This window comes from Martes martes, assembly GCF_963455335.1.
Source record: "Martes martes genome assembly, chromosome: X".
Lineage (NCBI taxonomy): Eukaryota > Metazoa > Chordata > Mammalia > Carnivora > Mustelidae > Martes > Martes martes.
Window position 1 is genome coordinate 83,590,866 of NC_137897.1, and position 18,286 is coordinate 83,609,151.

The 18,286-nt window shown below is 37.9% G+C and overlaps 2 protein-coding genes across 3 annotated transcripts in view; both read left to right on the forward strand.

The window, feature by feature from the left end:
* The window catches only part of COL4A5 (collagen type IV alpha 5 chain), a gene marked incomplete at its 5' end in the record, with an annotated part of 234,983 nt that overhangs the window by 36,922 nt on the left and 179,775 nt on the right, over positions 1 to 18,286 (forward strand). The gene's annotated exons all lie outside the window — the stretch shown is intronic.
* Positions 14,788 to 15,154, forward strand: BEX4 (brain expressed X-linked 4; the record flags this gene model as incomplete). Its single annotated transcript, XM_080794900.1, is given in 4 exon segments — positions 14,788 to 14,871; positions 14,873 to 14,944; positions 14,948 to 14,974; positions 14,978 to 15,154. Coding segments are annotated over 4 exon segments (360 nt in total).

Sequence of the window (18,286 nt, forward strand, 5' to 3'; positions counted from 1 at the left end):
GCCATTTTTTAAAAGAGACGGTTTCACTTTTCCCTTTCCATTCTCTCTGCCTATTAGTTGTTTACTTTGCCTGTTCAGGATAGGACCTCCAGTACAATATTCAGTGGAAGCAGAGAGAGCAAAGTGGTGAGATAGTTATTTCTGCCTTGTTTTACTTGTTAGAGGGAAAGCATTCAGTTTTTTACTATTAAATGTCAAGGTAGTTCAGTGGTTCTCAATGGGTGGGGAAATTTGCCCACAGAGGACAATTGGCAATGTCTGGAGACATTCTAGGTTTTTACAGTTGGGGGCTGTTATTGGCATCTACTGGGTAGAGGCCAGAGATGCTGCTTAATATCCCATAATGCACAGTACCCCCACCCACATAATCTGCATGACAAAGAATCATCTAGGCCAAAATGTCAATAGTGCCTCTGCTGAGAAACTCTGTGTTAGTTGTGGGTTTTATGGGTTGCCTTTTATCAGATTAAAGAAGTTACCTTTTATTTCTAGTTATGTGAGGTTTAATAAAAAGTGGCTACTAAAATTCTGCATCTACAGAGATGATTATATAGTATTTTTTCTTTTATTGTATTTATAGAGCTAATTACTATCTTAGTCCATTCAGGTTGTTGTGAGAAAGTATCATAGATGAGGGGAGAAATTTATTTTTCTCAGTTTTGGAGGCTGGAAAATCCAATATCAGAGTGCTGGCAGAATCAATGTCTGGAGAAGATCCCCCTCCTGGTTCATAGATAGCTGGATCTGCATCTTGCATCAAAATCTGGATCATGGAAATGCACTTGATTTTTTGGGGATTTGTGTGACTAAGCTGGCTCAAAGAGTCTCACATTGGGAAATATGGGAAATAATTTTTATGCCTTTGTTGATTATGTCATTACAGTTGGGCCGGACATCACTATATAATATGACTTCATTTTATCTTTATTACATCTGCAAAGACCCTACTTCCAAATAAGCTCACATTCTGAGGACATGAGGTAGACCTGAATTTTGGGAGGACTATTCAAACCAGTACACCATGCATAAGAAAATTTTTTTTAATTTAAATTTTACTTAGTTAATATACAGTACAATATTGGTTTCTGGAGTACTGTTCAGTGATTCATCACATACAATAACCAATGCTCATCACAACAGGTACCCTTTCTTTTTTTAAGGTGGGGGCAGGGGGAGAAAGAATCTTAACGCCCAGCGCGAGCCCAACACAAGGCTCAATCTCATGATCTGAGCTGAAATGGAGTCAGATGCTTAACAGACTGAGCCACCCAGGTGCCGCACAACAAGTGTCCTCTTTTTTTGTTTTTTCTGATCTTTTTTTTTTTAATTTTTTTATTTTAATAAACATATGTATTTTTATCCCCAGGGGTACAGGTCTGTGAATCGCTAGGTTTACACATTTCACAGCACTCATCATAGCCCATACCCTCCCCAATGTCCATTTCCCCCCACCACCCTCTCCCGTCCCCCCTCCCCCCCGCAACCCTCAGTCAGTTTCTTGAGATTGAGTCTTTTATGGTTTGTCTCCCTCCCAATCCCATCTTTTCATTTTTTCTTTTCCTACCTCCCCCCGAACCCCCCCGCCTTGCATCTCCACTTCCTCATATCAAAGAGATCATATGATAGTTGTATTTCTCCGATTGACTTATTTCGCTAAGCATGATACCCTCTGGTTCCATCCACGTCGTCGCAAATGGCAAGATTTCATGTCTTGATGGCTGCATAGTATTCCATTGCGTATATATACCACATCTTTTTTATCCATTCATCTGTTGATGGACATCTAGGGTCTTTCCACAGTTTGGCTATTGTGGACATTGCTGCTATAAACATTCGGGTGCACGTGCCCCTTCTGAGCCCCACGTTTGTATCTTTAGGATATATACCCAGTAGTGCAATCGCTGGGTCGTAGGGTAGCTCTATTTTCAGTTTTTTGAGGAACCTCCACACTGTTTTCCAGAGTGGTTGCACCAGCTTGCATTCCCACCAGCAATGTAGGAGGGTTCCCCTCTCTCCGCATCCTCGCCAGCATCTGTCATTTCTTGACTTGTTAATTTTAGCCGTTCTGACTGGTGTGAGGTGGTATCTCATTGTGGTTTTGATTTGTATTTCCCTGATGCCGAGTGATGTGGAGCATTTTTTCATGTGTCTTTGGGCCATCTGGATGTCTTCTTTGCAGAAATGTCTGTTCATGTCCTCTGCCCATTTCTTGACTGGATTATTTGTTCTTTGGGTATTGAGTTTGCTAAGCTCTTTATAGATTTTGGATACTAGCCCTTTATCTGATATGTTGTTTGCAAATATCTTCTCCCATTCTGTCAGTTGTCTTTTGGTTTTGTTAACTGTTTCCTTTGCTGTGCAAAAGCTTTTGATCTTGATGAAATCCCAATAGTTCATTTTTGCCCTTGCTTCTGTTGCCTTTGGCGATGTTCCTAGGAAGACATTGCTGCGGTTGAGGTCAAAGAGGTTGCTGCCTGCATTCTCCTCAAGGATTTTGATAGATTCCTTTCTCACATTGAGGTCCTTCATCCATTTTGAGTCTATTTTCGTGTGTGGTGTAAGGAAATAGTCCAATTTCATTTTTCTGCATGTGGCTGTCCAATTTTCCCAGCACCATTTGTTGAAGAGGCTGTCTTTTTTCCATTGGATATTCTTTCCTGCTTTGTCGAAGATTAGTTGACCATAGAGTTGAGGGTCTATTTCTGGGCTCTCTATTCTGTTCCATTGATCTATATGTCTGTTTTTGTGCCAGTACCATACTGCCTTGATGATGACAGCTTTGTAATAGAGCTTGAAGTCTGGAATTGTGATGCCACCGACTTTGGCTTTCTTTTTCAATATTCCTTTGGCTATTCGAGGTCTTTTCTGGTTCCATATAAATTTTAGGATTATTTGTTCTATTTCTTTAAAAAATGGATGGGATTTTGATAGGGATTGCATTAAATGTGTAGATTGCTTTAGGTAGAATAGACATTTTCACAATATTTGTTCTTCCAATCCAGGAGCATGGAATATTTTTCCATTTCTTTGTGTCTTCCTCAATTTCTTTCATGAGTACTTTGTAGTTTTCTGAGTATAGATTCTTTGCCTCTTTGGTTAGATTTATTCCTAGGTATCTTATGGTTTTGGGTACGATTGTAAATGGGACGGACTCCTCAATTTCTCTTTCTTCTGTCTTGTTGTTAGTGTAAAGAAATGCGACTGATTTCTGTGCATTGACTTTATATCCTGACACTTTACTGAATTCCTGTATAAGTTCTAGCAGTTTTGGAGTGGAGCCTTGTGGGTTTTCCACATATAGTATCATATCATCTGCAAAGAGTGATAGTTTGACTTCTTCTTTGCCGATTTGGATGCCTTTAATTTCTTTTTGTTGTCTGATTGCTGAGGCTAGGACTTCTAGTACGATGTTGAACAGCAGTGGTGATAATGGACATCCCTGCTGTGTTCCTGACCTTAGAGGAAAAGCTTTCAGTTCTTCTCCATTGAGAATGGTATTTGCAGTGGGTTTTTCATAGATGGCTTTGATAATATGAGGTATGTGCCTTCTATCCCTACACTTTGAAGAGTTTTGATCAGGAAGGGATGCTGTACTTTGTCAAATGCTTTTTCAGCATCTATTGAGAGTATCATATGATTCTTGTTCTTTCTTTTATTAATGTATTGTATCACATTGATTGATTTGTGGCTGTTGAACCAACCTTGCAGCCCTGGAATAAATCCCACTTGGTCGTGGTGAATAATCCTTTTAATGGACTTTTGGATCCTATTGGCCAGTATTTTGGTGAGAATTTTCGCATCTGTGTTCATCAAGGATGTTGGTCTGTAATTCTCTTTTTTGATGGGATCCTTGTCTGGTTTTGGGATCAAGGTGATGCTGGCCTCATCAAATGAGTTTGGAAGTTTTCCTTCCATTTCTATTTTTTGGAACAGTTTCAGGAGAATAGGAACGAATTCTTCTTTAAATGTTTGGTAGAATTCCCCTGGGAAGCCGTCTGGCCCTGGGCTTTTGTTTGTTTGGAGATTTTTGATGACTGTTTCAATCTCCTTACTGGTTATGGGTCTGTTCAGGTTATCTATTTCTTCCTGGTTCGGTTGTGGTAGTTTATATGTCTCTAGAAATGTATCCATTTCTTCCACATTGTCAAATTTGTTGGCGTAGAGTTGCTCGTAGTATGTTCTTATAATTGTTTGTATTTCTTTGGTGTTGGTTGTGATCTCTCCTCTTTCATTCATGATTTTATTTATTTGCGTCCTTTCTCTTTTCTTTTTGATAAGTCTGGCCAGGGGCTTATCAATCTTATTAATTCTTTCAAAGAACCAGCTCCTAGTTTTATTGTTTTGTTCTGTTGTTTTTTTAGTTTCTATTTCATTGATTTCTGCTCTGATCTTTATGATTTCTCTTCTCCTGCTCGGTTTAGGCTTTCTTTGTTGTTCTCTCTCCAGCTCCTTTAGGTGTAGGGTTAAGTTGTGTATTTGAGACCTTTCTTGTTCCTTGAGAAAGGCTTGCACCGCTATATATTTTCCTCTCAGGACTGCCTTTGTTGTGTCCCACAGATTTTGAACCGTTGTGTTTTCATTATCATTTGTTTCCATGATTTTTTTCAATTCTTCTTTAATTTCCTGGTTGACCCATTCATTTTTTAGAAGGATGCTGTTTAGTCTCCATGTATTTGCGTTCTTTCCAAATTTCCTCTTGTGATTGAGTTCTAGCTTCAGAGCATTGTGGTCTGAAAATATGCAGGGAATGATCTCAATCTTTTGGTACCGATTGAGACCTGATTTATGACCCAGGATGTGGTCTATTCTGGAGAATGTTCCATGTGCACTAGAGAAGAATGTATATTCAGTTGCTTTGGGATGGAATGTTCTGAATATATTTGTGATGTCCATCTGGTCCAGTGTGTCATTTAAGGCCTTTATTTCCTTATTGATCTTTTGCTTAGATGATCTGTCCATTTCAGTGAGGGGAGTGTTAAAGTCCCCTGCTATTATTGTATTACTGTCGATGTATTTCTTTGATTTTGTTATTAATTGGTTTATATAGTTGGCTGCTCCCATGTTAGGGGCATAGATATTTAAGATTGTTAGGTCTTCTTGTTGGACAGACCCTTTGAGTATGATATAGTGTCCTTCCTCATCTCTTATTATAGTCTTTGGCTTAAAATCTAATTGATCTGATGTAAGGATTGCCACCCCAGCTTTCTTCTGATGTCCATTAGCATGGTACATTGTTTTCCACCCCCTCACTTTAAATCTGGAGGTGTCTTCGGGTCTAAAATGAGTTTCTTTTAGGCAGCATATTGATGGGTTTTGTTTTTTTATCCATTCTGATACCCTGTGTCTTTTGATTGGGGCATTGAGCCCATTAACATTCAGGGTAACTATTGAGAGATATGAATTTAGTGCCATTGTATTGCCTGTAAGGTGACTGTTACTGTATATGGTCTCTGTTTCTTTCTGATCTACTCCTTTTAGGGTCTCTCTTTGCTTAGAGGACCCCTTTCAATATTTCCTGTAGAGCTGGTTTGGTGTTTGCAAATTCTTTCAGCTTTTGTTTGTCCTGGAAGCTCTTTATCTCTCCTTCTATTTTCAATGATAGCCTAGCCGGATATAGTATTCTTGGCTGCATGTTTTTCTTGTTTAGTGCTCTGAATATATCATGCCAGTTCTTTCTGGCCTGCCAGGTCTCTGTGGATAGGTCCGCTGCCAATCTAATGTTTTTACCCTTGTATGTTATAGACTTCTTTTCCTGGGCTGCTTTCAGGATTTTCTCTTTGTCGCTAAGACTTGTAAATTTTACTATCAGGTGACGAGGTGTGGACCTATTTTTATTGATTTTGAGGGGCATTCTTAGCATCTCCTGGATTTTGATGTTTGTTCCCTTTGCCATAGTAGGGAAATTCTCTTCAATAATTGTCTCCAATATACCTTCTGCTCCCCTCTCTCTTTCTTCTTTTTCTGGAATCCCAATTATTCTAATGTTGTGTCGTCTTATGGTGTCGTTTATCTCTCGAATTCTCTCCTCGTGGTCCAGTATTTGTTTGTCACTCTTTTGCTCAGCTTCTTTATTCTCTGTCATTTGGTCTTCTATGTCACTAATTCTTTCTTCTGCCTCATTTATCCTAGCAGTGAGAGCTTCCATTTTTGATTGCACCTCATTAATAGCTTTTTTGATTTCAACTTGGTTAGATTTTAGTTCTTTTATTTCTCCAGAAAGGGCTTTTATCTCTCCGGAGAGTGTTTCTCTAATATCTTCTATGCCTTTTTCGAGCCCGGCTAGAACCTTGAGAATTGTCATTCTGAACTCTAGGTCTGTCCTGTTACCGATGTCCGTATTGATTAGGTCTCCGGCCTTCGGTATGGCCTCTTGTTCTTTTTTTTTGAGGTGAGTTTTTCCGCCTTGTCATTTTGTCCAGATAAGATTTGCTTTCTCCTGCTATGGAATTCCACTGTTCTTGGTGACTGAAGTTGGTTTTGGATGGGTTTCTTGTTGATCTTCTGGGGGAGGGGCGTGTTGTAGTGATTCTCAAGTGTCTTTGCCGCAGGCAGAATTGCACCGCCCTTGCCAGGGGCAGGGCGGATTTTTAAGTAATCCGCTCGGGTTTGCTTTTGTGAGCTTTTGTTCCCTGAGCGCTTTCCGTAGAGTTCTGGAGGACGGGAATGAAGATGGCGGCCTCCCAATCTCTTGGCCTGGAGGAGCCGAGAGCTTGGGGTTCCGCTCCTCAGTGCGCTCTCAGAGCAAAGCACCCAACCGCCCCGCCTCCCTGGCCTGTGGTCGCGCCGTTAGGAAAGCGGTCAATTGCTGGAGCTGGAGAAAAGCGCCGGGTCGCTTCTGTCTCCGTGGCCTCCGCCCGCGCTCCGAGCCCACCCAGCCTGCGACCGGCACAAGGTAACCCCGGGCTTAGAGCTCACTCCTCGGCTTTGTCGCTGTAGCCGGCTTCCCCGCTCTAAAACCTGCGAGCTCTGTGACACTCAGACACCCCCAGTCCTTCTGTGACCCCGCGGGACCTGGGGTTATGCTGACCCCGCCTGGGTTTCCCCCCGGTTTAGCCTCTGGAGCGATGTCTCCCTGTGGAGCCGACTTTTAAAAGTCCCGATTTTGTGCTCCCGTTGCTCCACTGCTTCCCGGGAGCCGGCCCCTCCCCCCGGGGTCTATCTTCCCATCGCTTTGGATTCACTTCTCCGCAGGTCCTACCTTTCAGAAAGTGATCGATTCTCTGTTTCTAGAATTCTTGCTCCTCTTCTCTTCAATTTCCCGTTGGATTTGTAGGTGTTCACAATGGTTAGATAAGCTGTCTAGCTGATCCCCTGCTACCCGATGTCGTCTCAGCCTGCTACTTCTCCGCCATCTTGACCAACAAGTGTCCTCTTTAATACCCATCACCCATCTGGACCATCCCCCACCCACCTCTTTCCATCACCCCTCAGTTTGTTCTTTATCATTAAGAGTTTCTTATGGTCTGTTTCCCTATCTCCTTTTTTCCCTCCTTACCATGTGTTCATCTGTTTCCTTGAATTCCACATGTGAGTGAGATCATATAGTATTTGTCTTTCTCTGACTGACTTATTTCACTTGGCGTAATATGCTCTAGCTCCATCCACATCACTACAAATGGCAAGATTTCATTCTTTATATATATATATATATATATATGTAAATATATAAAATATCTCTATATATCTCTCTATATTTTATATATAAATAAAATATATTTATACATAATATAAATATTACTGAGTAATATTGCATTGGATATAAATAGCTAAATAAAAGCTATATATATATAAAGCTATATATATAAATATATATATATTTTTATGCACACACACACACACACACATATATATATATATGTACACACACCACATCTTTATTCATTTTTCTGTTGATGGACATTTGGGCTCTCTCCATAGTTTGGCTATTGCATTCCCCCTGAATCTGTATTTTTGTATCCTTTGGTAAATACCTATTAAAGCAATTTCTAGATCATAGGGTAGTTCTATTTTTAACTTTTTGAGGAACTTCCAGACTGGCTGCACCAAGAAAATTTTTTTTAAAGATTTTATTTATTTATTTGACAGACAGAGATCACAAGTAGGCAGAGAGGCAGGCAGAGAGAGGGGGGGAAGCAGGCTCCCTGCTGAGCAGAGAGCCTGATGCGGGGCTTGATCCCAGGACCCTGGAAACATGACCTGAGCCGAAGTCAGAAGCTTTAACCCACTGAGTCACCCAGGTGCTCCAGATAATTTTTTGTTTATGCTTTCAAAAAACATACTTTGAAAATATTTTCATCTTACTATCCTTTGGTCTAAATGCCAAATCTAAATAGTCCTATATACAAATGTTCAGATAGACTGTCCAAGATTCATATAGGATTTCCCAAAGTTTTCAAAACAAGAAAATGTGGAAGAATATGATATCACTGTTACTTTTTCTGATTTAAATTTATCAGAATAAAACAAATGATCATTACATTAGAAAGTGTTTGGAGGAGGAGGCTTGTGAGATAGTCATTAAACTTTTGCATTCCAATACATATGCCAGGTTGACTAGTACATAATCTCCTCACCCTCAAAGAGCCCACAGTTCATTTGTGAGACAAATTACAATATGACATGATGAGTGCAATAGTAGAATGTACATGGGGCACAGAATAAAATACCTATATTGAGTTCTAAAATTGTGTATGTGTGTAAGACGGGGGGAGAAAGGGAGGGTGAAAGAAAAAAGAGTTAACTGATAGTTTTCAGAGGAAAAATAAGTAAATCAAAGTTGTTTATTCTATATACACTAATTTGAAACTAATCACCCTCACAGTACTGTAATGTGATTCCACCATATGTATACAGTGTTGATTTATTTATCCCAAACTGTCAGTTCTCTGCCCAGGTATTCTCTTTTGGATCTGGAAGACCTGCTTAAAGTAAAGCTCTCATATAGCTAATCGGAAAACAGTGGGGAAATACTTAGAATACTTAACAATACTTATAATAACTTGAAAAATTACAATACCATGAAACAAACATCGACCTGACCAACTGCTGATTTTGTAACTGAAATTAAGTTGTTTCCCTTGGTTTTTATCCTGCCCCAAGGTGTTTTTTAGACAGGAGAAATTAGCTGTAATAATTTGCTAAAGAAGATGTGCTGTGCTACTTTGGATTGTTTTTCTTTTTCTTCCCCCTCCCCACTTCCTGCTCTGCTTACATTTATTTTTGATTAGGTAATACATTCAGGTGGTTCAAATTTTGGTAGTTATAAAAGCCTATACAATTCAAAATTTCCCACTCTTTGTGCCCAGCCATATAGTTCTCCTTTCCAGAGGCATCCTTTGTTAACTTTTTCTGTTTTTCCTTTTAGAGCTGTTTCATGCATATAAGCATGGATGCTTGCAAACATTCTTGCATCTTATGTTTCCTTATTTTTACACATTTTTATATTTACATTTATATTTATATTTTATATAAATATATTTATATTTAAATATATTACATATATTTATATATAATTATATTTACACATTTACTTATGTTTCCTCATTTTTACACATTTTCTGTACTTTGCTTAAGATCATTACATATTAGTACATAAAGAGCTATGGCTATGTAGTCTTATTCAATTGTATGGATTTGCCATAATTTATTTAACCAATCCTCTATTAAGAAATATGTGGAGCACTGGGTGTGGTGCAAAAACAATGAATATTGTTACGCTGAAAAGAAATAAAAAATTTAAAAAAAAGAAATGTGTAGCTTGTTTCCTGGCTTTTGCTATTATATTTCTGCAACGAATAACCTTGTAATAGGTCATTTCAGATGTGTACTATCTGTAGGATAAATTTCTAGAAATGGAATTACTGAGTTGGGTGGTATGTGCCTTTGTCATTTTGATGGATATTGCCAAATTGTCCTCTGTAGAGGTTGTACCAATTTATACCTATACTGGCAAGAGATAAAAGTGCTTGTTTCCCCAACCCTCACCAGCACATTGTGCTATCAAACATTATATCTTTGCTAATATGATAGGTGAAAAATGGTATCTCGTTGTGATTTTAATTTGCATTTATTGTGTTCTGAGTAAGGTTGATTTTGTGATTTTAATTTGCATTTATTATGTTCTGAGTAAGGTTGAACATCTTTTCATATATTTAAGACCTGTGATATTTATAAAAAATAATTCCCTTTTTATGATGGTTGGGATTCTACTGGATTGATGGCACAATATCTTTTCTCCTTAACTTATACCTTTGGGCATGTTTTTTTTTACATAAGAGAAGAAGGGTAATTCCAAAGAGCACCTTTAGGTCAAACTCTAAGCCAGAACATTTTACATGTTTTAAAGAATCGCTAGCTTTTTACAATTAACTCACTATACAGCTAACATCATAGTTGACAAACAACTGAACCTCATCATTTTAAATGATTTAAATTACTCATAAGAAATTTAAGTCAATATTTTGTTACTTCTTAGTATTAAGTACTTACTGTACTTAAAGTTTTTTAATATCTTAAGAAAAATAGAATTATTCTTAGAAATTTACCAATGTGTTAGAATTTACATGGACTTATTTAAAATTATGATATGTTCTCATTTGAAAGATGTGTTTCCAGTTTCCTTTCTCAATGTCTAAGACACATTGAAGGGAGGTTAGAAGTTCACGGTATATTTAAATGTGTTGGCTGATTCATAAGGGGCTCTGGACTCTTTCGTATCATACAGCAGATTGTTCTCCGAGCTTTGTCTATGGAACTGTATATCACTTCTATTACAGCATTTATCAATGTCTGCCATGTATCGTCATTAGTTATTTATGTGTCTGCCTTCCTCACTAGATTGTGAACTTCTAAAGGATATAATTTGTATTCCCCTTTAGCACCAGCTTAGAGCTTTGCATAAACTGCATACTCATAAAATGTTTGTTGAATTGAATTGAATCACATTTACATTGGTGTTCTGAGGTTGCATGTTTAAAAACAGTTTTCCACATATTTTTTGATTTCATTTTTATGTAATGTCTTATTCTAATGCTGCTCGAGTTTCCTTTCTGCTAATATTATTGACTTTGTATTGAAATGAATTACTCAAAGTGCTTCTCTAAAAATAGCATTGAAGAGGTAGATTTTTTCTTACTGTACATATTTCCTTACTGTTCTTCATTTTCTTCCAACAAAGTTCTACTTTAATTCTAACCACAGGCAGTTCTAAATATTTCCTGGCAGTGGTGGGTAGATTGGACATTGTAGTAAGTTCTATGCATTGATCTCACTAAGATTCTCAATTTATGTAGACAATTTGAAATGTGAAATTAAAGTTATGGCCATTACTAATATTAAGTAATTTAGAAGGTTCTATAACAGAGTGAACTTTTCAAATGGCTTTTTTAACTTACATTTTTATTAAAATAATTGTGGATTCACATGCAGTTTTAAGAAATAATATAGAGAGATCCTTTGTACACTTTACCTATTTCTTCCCAGTGGTGATACCTTACAAAACTATTGTATACTATTGTATTGTATAACCAGGATGTTAATATTAACACAAAATACCAGTCTGTTCATATTTCACCATATTTACTTGTGTTCATTATTGTGTATGTTAGTTCTATACAATTTTATTACATATACAGATTCATGTGTCCTCTAGCACAGTTAAAATACTGCACAGTCCAACACCACAAGGATATCTGTATTGTGCTTTTATAACCACACACACCTCCATGCCCCACCCTCACTCTCTTAACTCATGGCATCCCATAATCTGTTCTCTATTTCTATAATTTTGTCCTTTCAAAAATGTTATAGAAATATGATAATATAGTATATAATTTTATGTGATTAGCATTTTGATCAGCATAATTTCCTAGAGATATATCCAAGTTCTGATTATCAAGTTTATTCCTTTTTATTGATGAGTAATACTCCATTTATGTATGTACTAGAGTTTGTTGAATTGATCACATATTGAAGGAAATCTAGGTTGATTCTAGTTTGGGGCTATTATAAATACAGCTGCTATGACTATTACTGTACAGCTTTTTGTGTAAACAGAAATTTTCATTTTGTGGGCTAAATGCTGGGTCATATGGTAGTTGCATATTTGCTTTTCTAAGATATTGTGAAACTATTACAGGGTAGCATTCTCTCTTTTTTTTTAAAGACTTTATTTATTCATTTGAGAGGAAGAGAGAGAGAGAGAGCACAAGCAGGGGGAGCGGTAGGCCGAGGGAGAAGCAGATTCCCTGCCGAGCAGGGAGCCTGATGTTGGACTCAGTCCCAGGACCCTGGGATCATGACCTGAGCCCAAGGTAGACACTTCACTGACTGAGCCACCCAGCCACCCCCAGAGTAGCATTCTTATCCTAAATGAGTGATCCAGTTTTTCCTTGCCTTTGCTGGCATATGCTATTGTCACTACTTTTTTATTTTTGGTGTTCTTATAGGTGTGTAGTGATAGCTTAGTTTGGTTTCAATTTGTGATTCTTTAATGGCTAATGATGTTAAACATTTTTTGATGTGCTTGGTTGCCATCTTTGTATCCTCTTCAGTGAAATGGCTCTTCATTGCCTTTTGCCCATTTTCTAATTGGTTTGTTTCTTCTTTTTACTGTTGAGATTTTGAGTTTTTTATATATTCTAGATTCTAGTCCTTTGTTGGATATGTGGTTTGTAAATATTTTTTCCCAATCTGTAGCTTGTCTTTTCATTTTTTTATTATTTTATCTTATTATGTTATGTTAGTACAGTACATCATTTGTTTTTGATGTAGTGTTCCATGATTCATTGTTTGTATATAATACCCAGTGCTCCATGCAATCCTTGCCCTCCTTCTTTTTTTTTTTAAATATTTTATTTATTTATTTGACAGAGATCACAAGTAGGCAGAGGGGCAGGCAGAGAGAGGAGGAAGCAGGCTCCCCGCTGAGCAGAAAGCCCGATGCGGGGCTCGATCCCAGGACCCCGAGATCATGACCTGAGCCGAAGGCAGAGGCTTAACCCACTGAGCCACCCAGGTGCCCCTCCTTGCCCTCCTTCTTAACAGGATCTTTTGCAGAGCAAATGACTTAAAATTTGATGAAGCCCAATTATTCAATATCTTCTTTTTATGTGTTATGTTATGGTGTCATCTAAGAGCTCTTCACCTAGCTCTAGATACTAAAGATTTTTTGAAGGCTTTATAGTTTCATTTCTAACATTGAATTCCATGATTCATTTTTAATTTCTCCAGTACCATTTGTTGAAAAGGCCATCTTTTCTCCATTGAAGTGCTCTTTATACTTTCATAAAAAAAAATCATCTGGGTTTATTTGTATGGATCTATATATTCCTTAGTTCTTTACTCGGTTCCATTGATCTAGGTGTCTGGTATTTTTTTTTAAGATTTTATTTATGTATTTGACAGAGAGAGAGATCACAAGTAGGCAGAGAATCAGGCAGAGAGAGGGGGAAACAGGCTCCCTGCTGAGCAGAGAGCCCAATGAAGGACTGGATCCCAGGACCCTGACACCATGACCTGAGCTGAAGGGGGAGGCTTAACCCACTGAGCCACCTAGGCACCCCTAGGTGTCTGTTTTTTCACCCATAACATATTGTCTTGATTACTGTAGCTATATAGTAAGCCTTAATATTAAGTAGACTGATTCCTCCCACTTTATTCTTTTTTCTCAAGGTAGTTTTAGGTACTCTAGGGCCTGTGTTATACAAATTTTATAATTAGTTTGTGTCTATAAATCCTTGCTGGAATTTTAGTTGGAATTGAACCAAACCTACAGATCAATTTGGGAGAACTGACATATTTAGTATGTAGAGTCTTCCAATCCCATGAGCATTGTATGGCAATCTATTATTTAGATTTTTTTCTACCCATAATAAGGCTCTTTTGTGTTTTCCTTGTTTTGATGTCAGATGAAAGTTCATACATTAACCTGGATTTCAAATTTTTAGGCTTGCTGACAATGATTAAACTCACTAATATTCATTTACTATTTATTTACTTATTAATTCATTCATGTTCTCATTCACAATGCAGGTATATTTATCTTGCTCCATTGCAATTAAGAGATAATATTTTGTTTACAGTATCAATATTGATTTTAAAGGTTTAACCCTGTGAATAAGTGAGAAATTGACTGTGCTAAAGAAAGGACATGAATATAGACTAAGGAATTTTTGTAATGATATTTACTGTAAAGATTTTTGTCTCTGGTCCAAAATAAATAGGGGCTGAGGAGGGAATTACTGACTAGAGGAATAGGATTTATCAGAGGGAGAGTGTATTCTTTGAAAATTTTCTTATTTGGTAGTTTTAACCCCAGAATCAAAAGAAATTGAGGGTAGGGAGCTAGTCAACTCAGGAGGTATGAGTAAGTGATTATTTAGGAGAGAATAGAAATATAATAGAAATATAAGGAGATATCCTTTTATGGAGTAATGCAAACATTTAGGTAAGTTTATAACTCTTCCTTGAAATATGAGTATCTATTTTACTTGAGTTTTCTTGAGTTAATTGTTCATTCAACAAGTATTTATAGAGCCCCTACTACTTTCTCTGCATTTTGTCTGGACCTGTCAGTATATAGCTGTTGAAAAGACAGTATCCAAAAATCCAGCAGTCATTGGCTCCCTTCTCAGTACCTGCTCCCAGTGGTCCTGAAGGCATGTGGGCCAGGGGCAGCCCCAAAGAACAGAAGTCGGAGGGAGAGCAGGTGTGCAGGTCTAAGTGTCTAGGCTGTGCACTCGTGAAGAGATTTGGGAGGGGGAGAATGCAAGGATAGGCCCAGGAGCCATGGCATCCATAGAGAAACAAGCAATGAAAAATCTCAATGTGGAAAATGCCCAGCAGGAAATCAAAAGAGAACAAGTTCCCATGTAGAATGCAAAGGAATCGTGCAGTTGGAGAAGAGGGTGAAGGCCAGAAGCCTGGAGGAAATGTCAGGCTGTGGTGAATGAGACAGCTTGTCTCTAATTTTCAATGAGCTATACCTAACAGGCATATTGACCACAATGAAGTGGGAGATGATGTGGAAAAGTTCATAGGGCAGACGATGGAAATCAGGAGAAAGACTAAGGAGCAACAAATGAGGCATTGTAAGTGCTTCCAAACTCCTGAACCTGATAATCATTATGACTTTTGCTTGTACCTTGAATCCTAAGATTTTCCCCAAGGTTAATAATGTGGCCTCTGCTCTAGAAACTTGTAGTTTTGCGATTAACTTTCTCTATAACCTTTTTGGTATTTCCACTTAGAAGTTTGTAATTAAATATTGTTTTTTTTTAAAGATTGTATTTATTTATTTGTCAGAAAGAGAGAGCACAAGCAGGGAAAGCAGAGCTAGCTGAGGAAGAAGCAGACCCCCCGCTGAGCAGGGAACCCGATGCGGGGCTCGATCCCAGGACTCTGGGATCATGACCTGAGCCGAAGGCAGACGCTTCACCGACTGAGCCACCCAGGCGCCCCAGTAATTAAATATTGTTTTGTTTCAGTGTAAAACTTTCTGTCCAGTAGGACAATTTCACCCAGTTTTAGGAAAAACTATTATTTTCATAATATAAAATTAATGAAGCAGTTTTAGAAGAAAAAAAAAGGTAGGATGCCTGAGTTCATGGAATTTATAATGTAATATGATATATAATATAGCAATAACAGCATTTATAGATTTTTTCCAGCAGGTAAATGGCATGATAAACTCATTTGAATAGATCTATTTACAGATATTAGTAGCCAGTACAAAAAGGAATACCAAACTTGTATATCAGTTTTCAAGTTACAGGGATATTTCTGATTTTACTGTTTTTTAAGGTTTTGAAATCTACATATCTGAAGTTATGGATTTGATTGGCAAATGATTTAATTATGACTTAAATGGGTATTTTCTGAGCCATTAATGCACAACATTTTAAATATATTTGATGACTTGGCAATATATGTCAAAAAGAAAAGCATGAGGTGCTTGGATAGCTCTGTTGGTTAAGTGTCTGACTCTTGATTTCAGCTCAGATCATGATCTCAGGGTCCTAAGATCAAGCCCCAGGCCAGGCTCCCTGCTCAGTGGGGGTCTACTTGAGATTTCTCTTCCTTTCCCTCTGCTCTTCCCAGCCATGCATGCTCTTTCTCTCTCTCAAAAAAATGAATCTTTTAATTAAAAAAAAGGAGAGGCATACACAATCTTTGGTATGAGAAATCTGACATAAATAAGTGGCTGATAATGTTAAACATATGACATAAGATGTAAGACATTAAGGAGTCTATAGAAGCCTGTGTAAAGTTCATATTAAAATAGATAACCTCTGGAGTGCTTGGATGGGTCAGTTGGTTAAGTAGCTGCCTTTAGCTCAGGTTGTGATCTGCATCAGGCTCTCTGCTCAGTAGGGAGTCACCTTCTCCTTCTCCTCTCTCTCTCTCTCCATTTGACTCCTATTCTCGTGCTCTCTCTCTCAAATAAATAAAATATTTACAAAATAGATATCCCAGAAAGCAAAATAATTATGCTTCCTGACATGTTATAGTTGAAACCTGCTGTAAAATATGTTTTAGATTGAATGGCATGTTAATAGGAATATTAGGAATGATCCTATATTTCAAACAATTGATTCCTTTGTCATTTCATTTGTTAAAGTACAACCATTTATTTTTCACTTTTATTTTTTATTTTTAAAAAATTATTTTACTTATTGGGGCACCTGGGTGGCTCATTCGGTTAAGTGTCTCCCTTTGGCTTAGGTCATGATCCTAGGGTCCTGGGATTGAGGGAGCCTGCTTCTCCCTCTCCCCCCTGCTCATGCTCTCTCTTACTATCTCTATTTTTCTCTCTCAAATAGATCAATAATTTTTTTAATTCAAAAAATATTTTATTTATTTTATTTTAGAGAGAGAGAACATGAGAGCAAGGGAGTGGGGAGGGGCAGAGGGAGAGGGAAAGAATCTCAAGTTGACTTTGTGCTGAGTGGCAGAGCTGCAGGGGAGGTACTTAATCTCTTGACCTTGAGATTATGACCTGAGCCGAAACCAAGTCAAGCACCTAACTGACTGACTCACCTAGGCACCCCTAAGTATTTATAATTTTCTCAAACAAATTAATGAATGCAGTGTGATTTGAATCTTTATTTTCAAGATTTTATTTATTTGAGAGAGAGAGAGTGAAACAGAGAGCATGTGTTGGCGGAGGTGCTGAGGGATAGGGAGAAGCAGACTCCCTGCCAATCAGGGAGCCTGATGCTGGGCTTGATCCCAGGACCCTGGGATCATGACCTGAGCTGTGGGCAGATGTTTAATGACAGCTACCCAGACACTCCATGAACCTTTTTTTTTAAAATAAAGATTTTATTTATTTATTTGAGAGAGGGAGAGAGAGCATGAACCGGGGGAGGAGCAGAGGGAGAGGGGCAAGTAGAGTCCCCACTGAACGGGGAGCCTTTGGCAGGGTTCAATCCCAGGACCCTCAGGTCATGACCTGAGCTGAAGTCAGAAAATTAACAGGGAGCCACCCAGGCACCCTGATTTGTTTGAATCTTGATTGGAGAAGCAGTCTGTTTATTTTAGGAAAGTATAGGAATACTCTGGTTATGAGATGTAGATATCCAATATACCCCAAGATATGGATGGGTTGGTTATTGTAGACTACAACTATAGAGCATTCAAGAAGTGAGGCAGCAAAGAGAAGATAAGTTGTTTTTGAGCTTCAGGATTCCAAATTATCTATTTGTACTTATTTTGTTCTTTTTTCTCATCCTCATGCTTTTTGTTTCCTCTTAATATTGGCTTGCATGTGGCCAACATAGCCTTTGAGGCCATTCTATATCATGACCTCTTGGCTTTATTCCTATTGCTACCTAGGTTAATCTCTTTCTGTTTTCTAGTTCAAATTCATGGGAGGAAATCTAATCAATCTGTTTGGTATGTTTATTTTTTCATGCTGGCCCCCTCCTAGTCTACTGGCCAACCAAAGGATTGATTGTTTTTGAATTACCTTGCTCCTTCCTGTTCTATAATTACCTACAGTCATGCATGGGAATTCTGGATCATGTAGTATAAAACATGACTGCCTGTGGCTGCCCTTGTGTAGGGACAGTGGGCAGGGCCATTTCATTTAGCAAGGACTTTAGTTTTTACTATGATTAATAATAAAGGGTAATTTATGAAATTTATGAATTTATGATAGGATATTAATAATTTATGAATTTTATGAATTTGATAAGGTATTTATTAATAATAAAGGGTAATTTATGAAAATATGCTACTTTTAAGTAGGTTTATGTAGGCCTAAAAGACAGTTTTTAGGAAAACT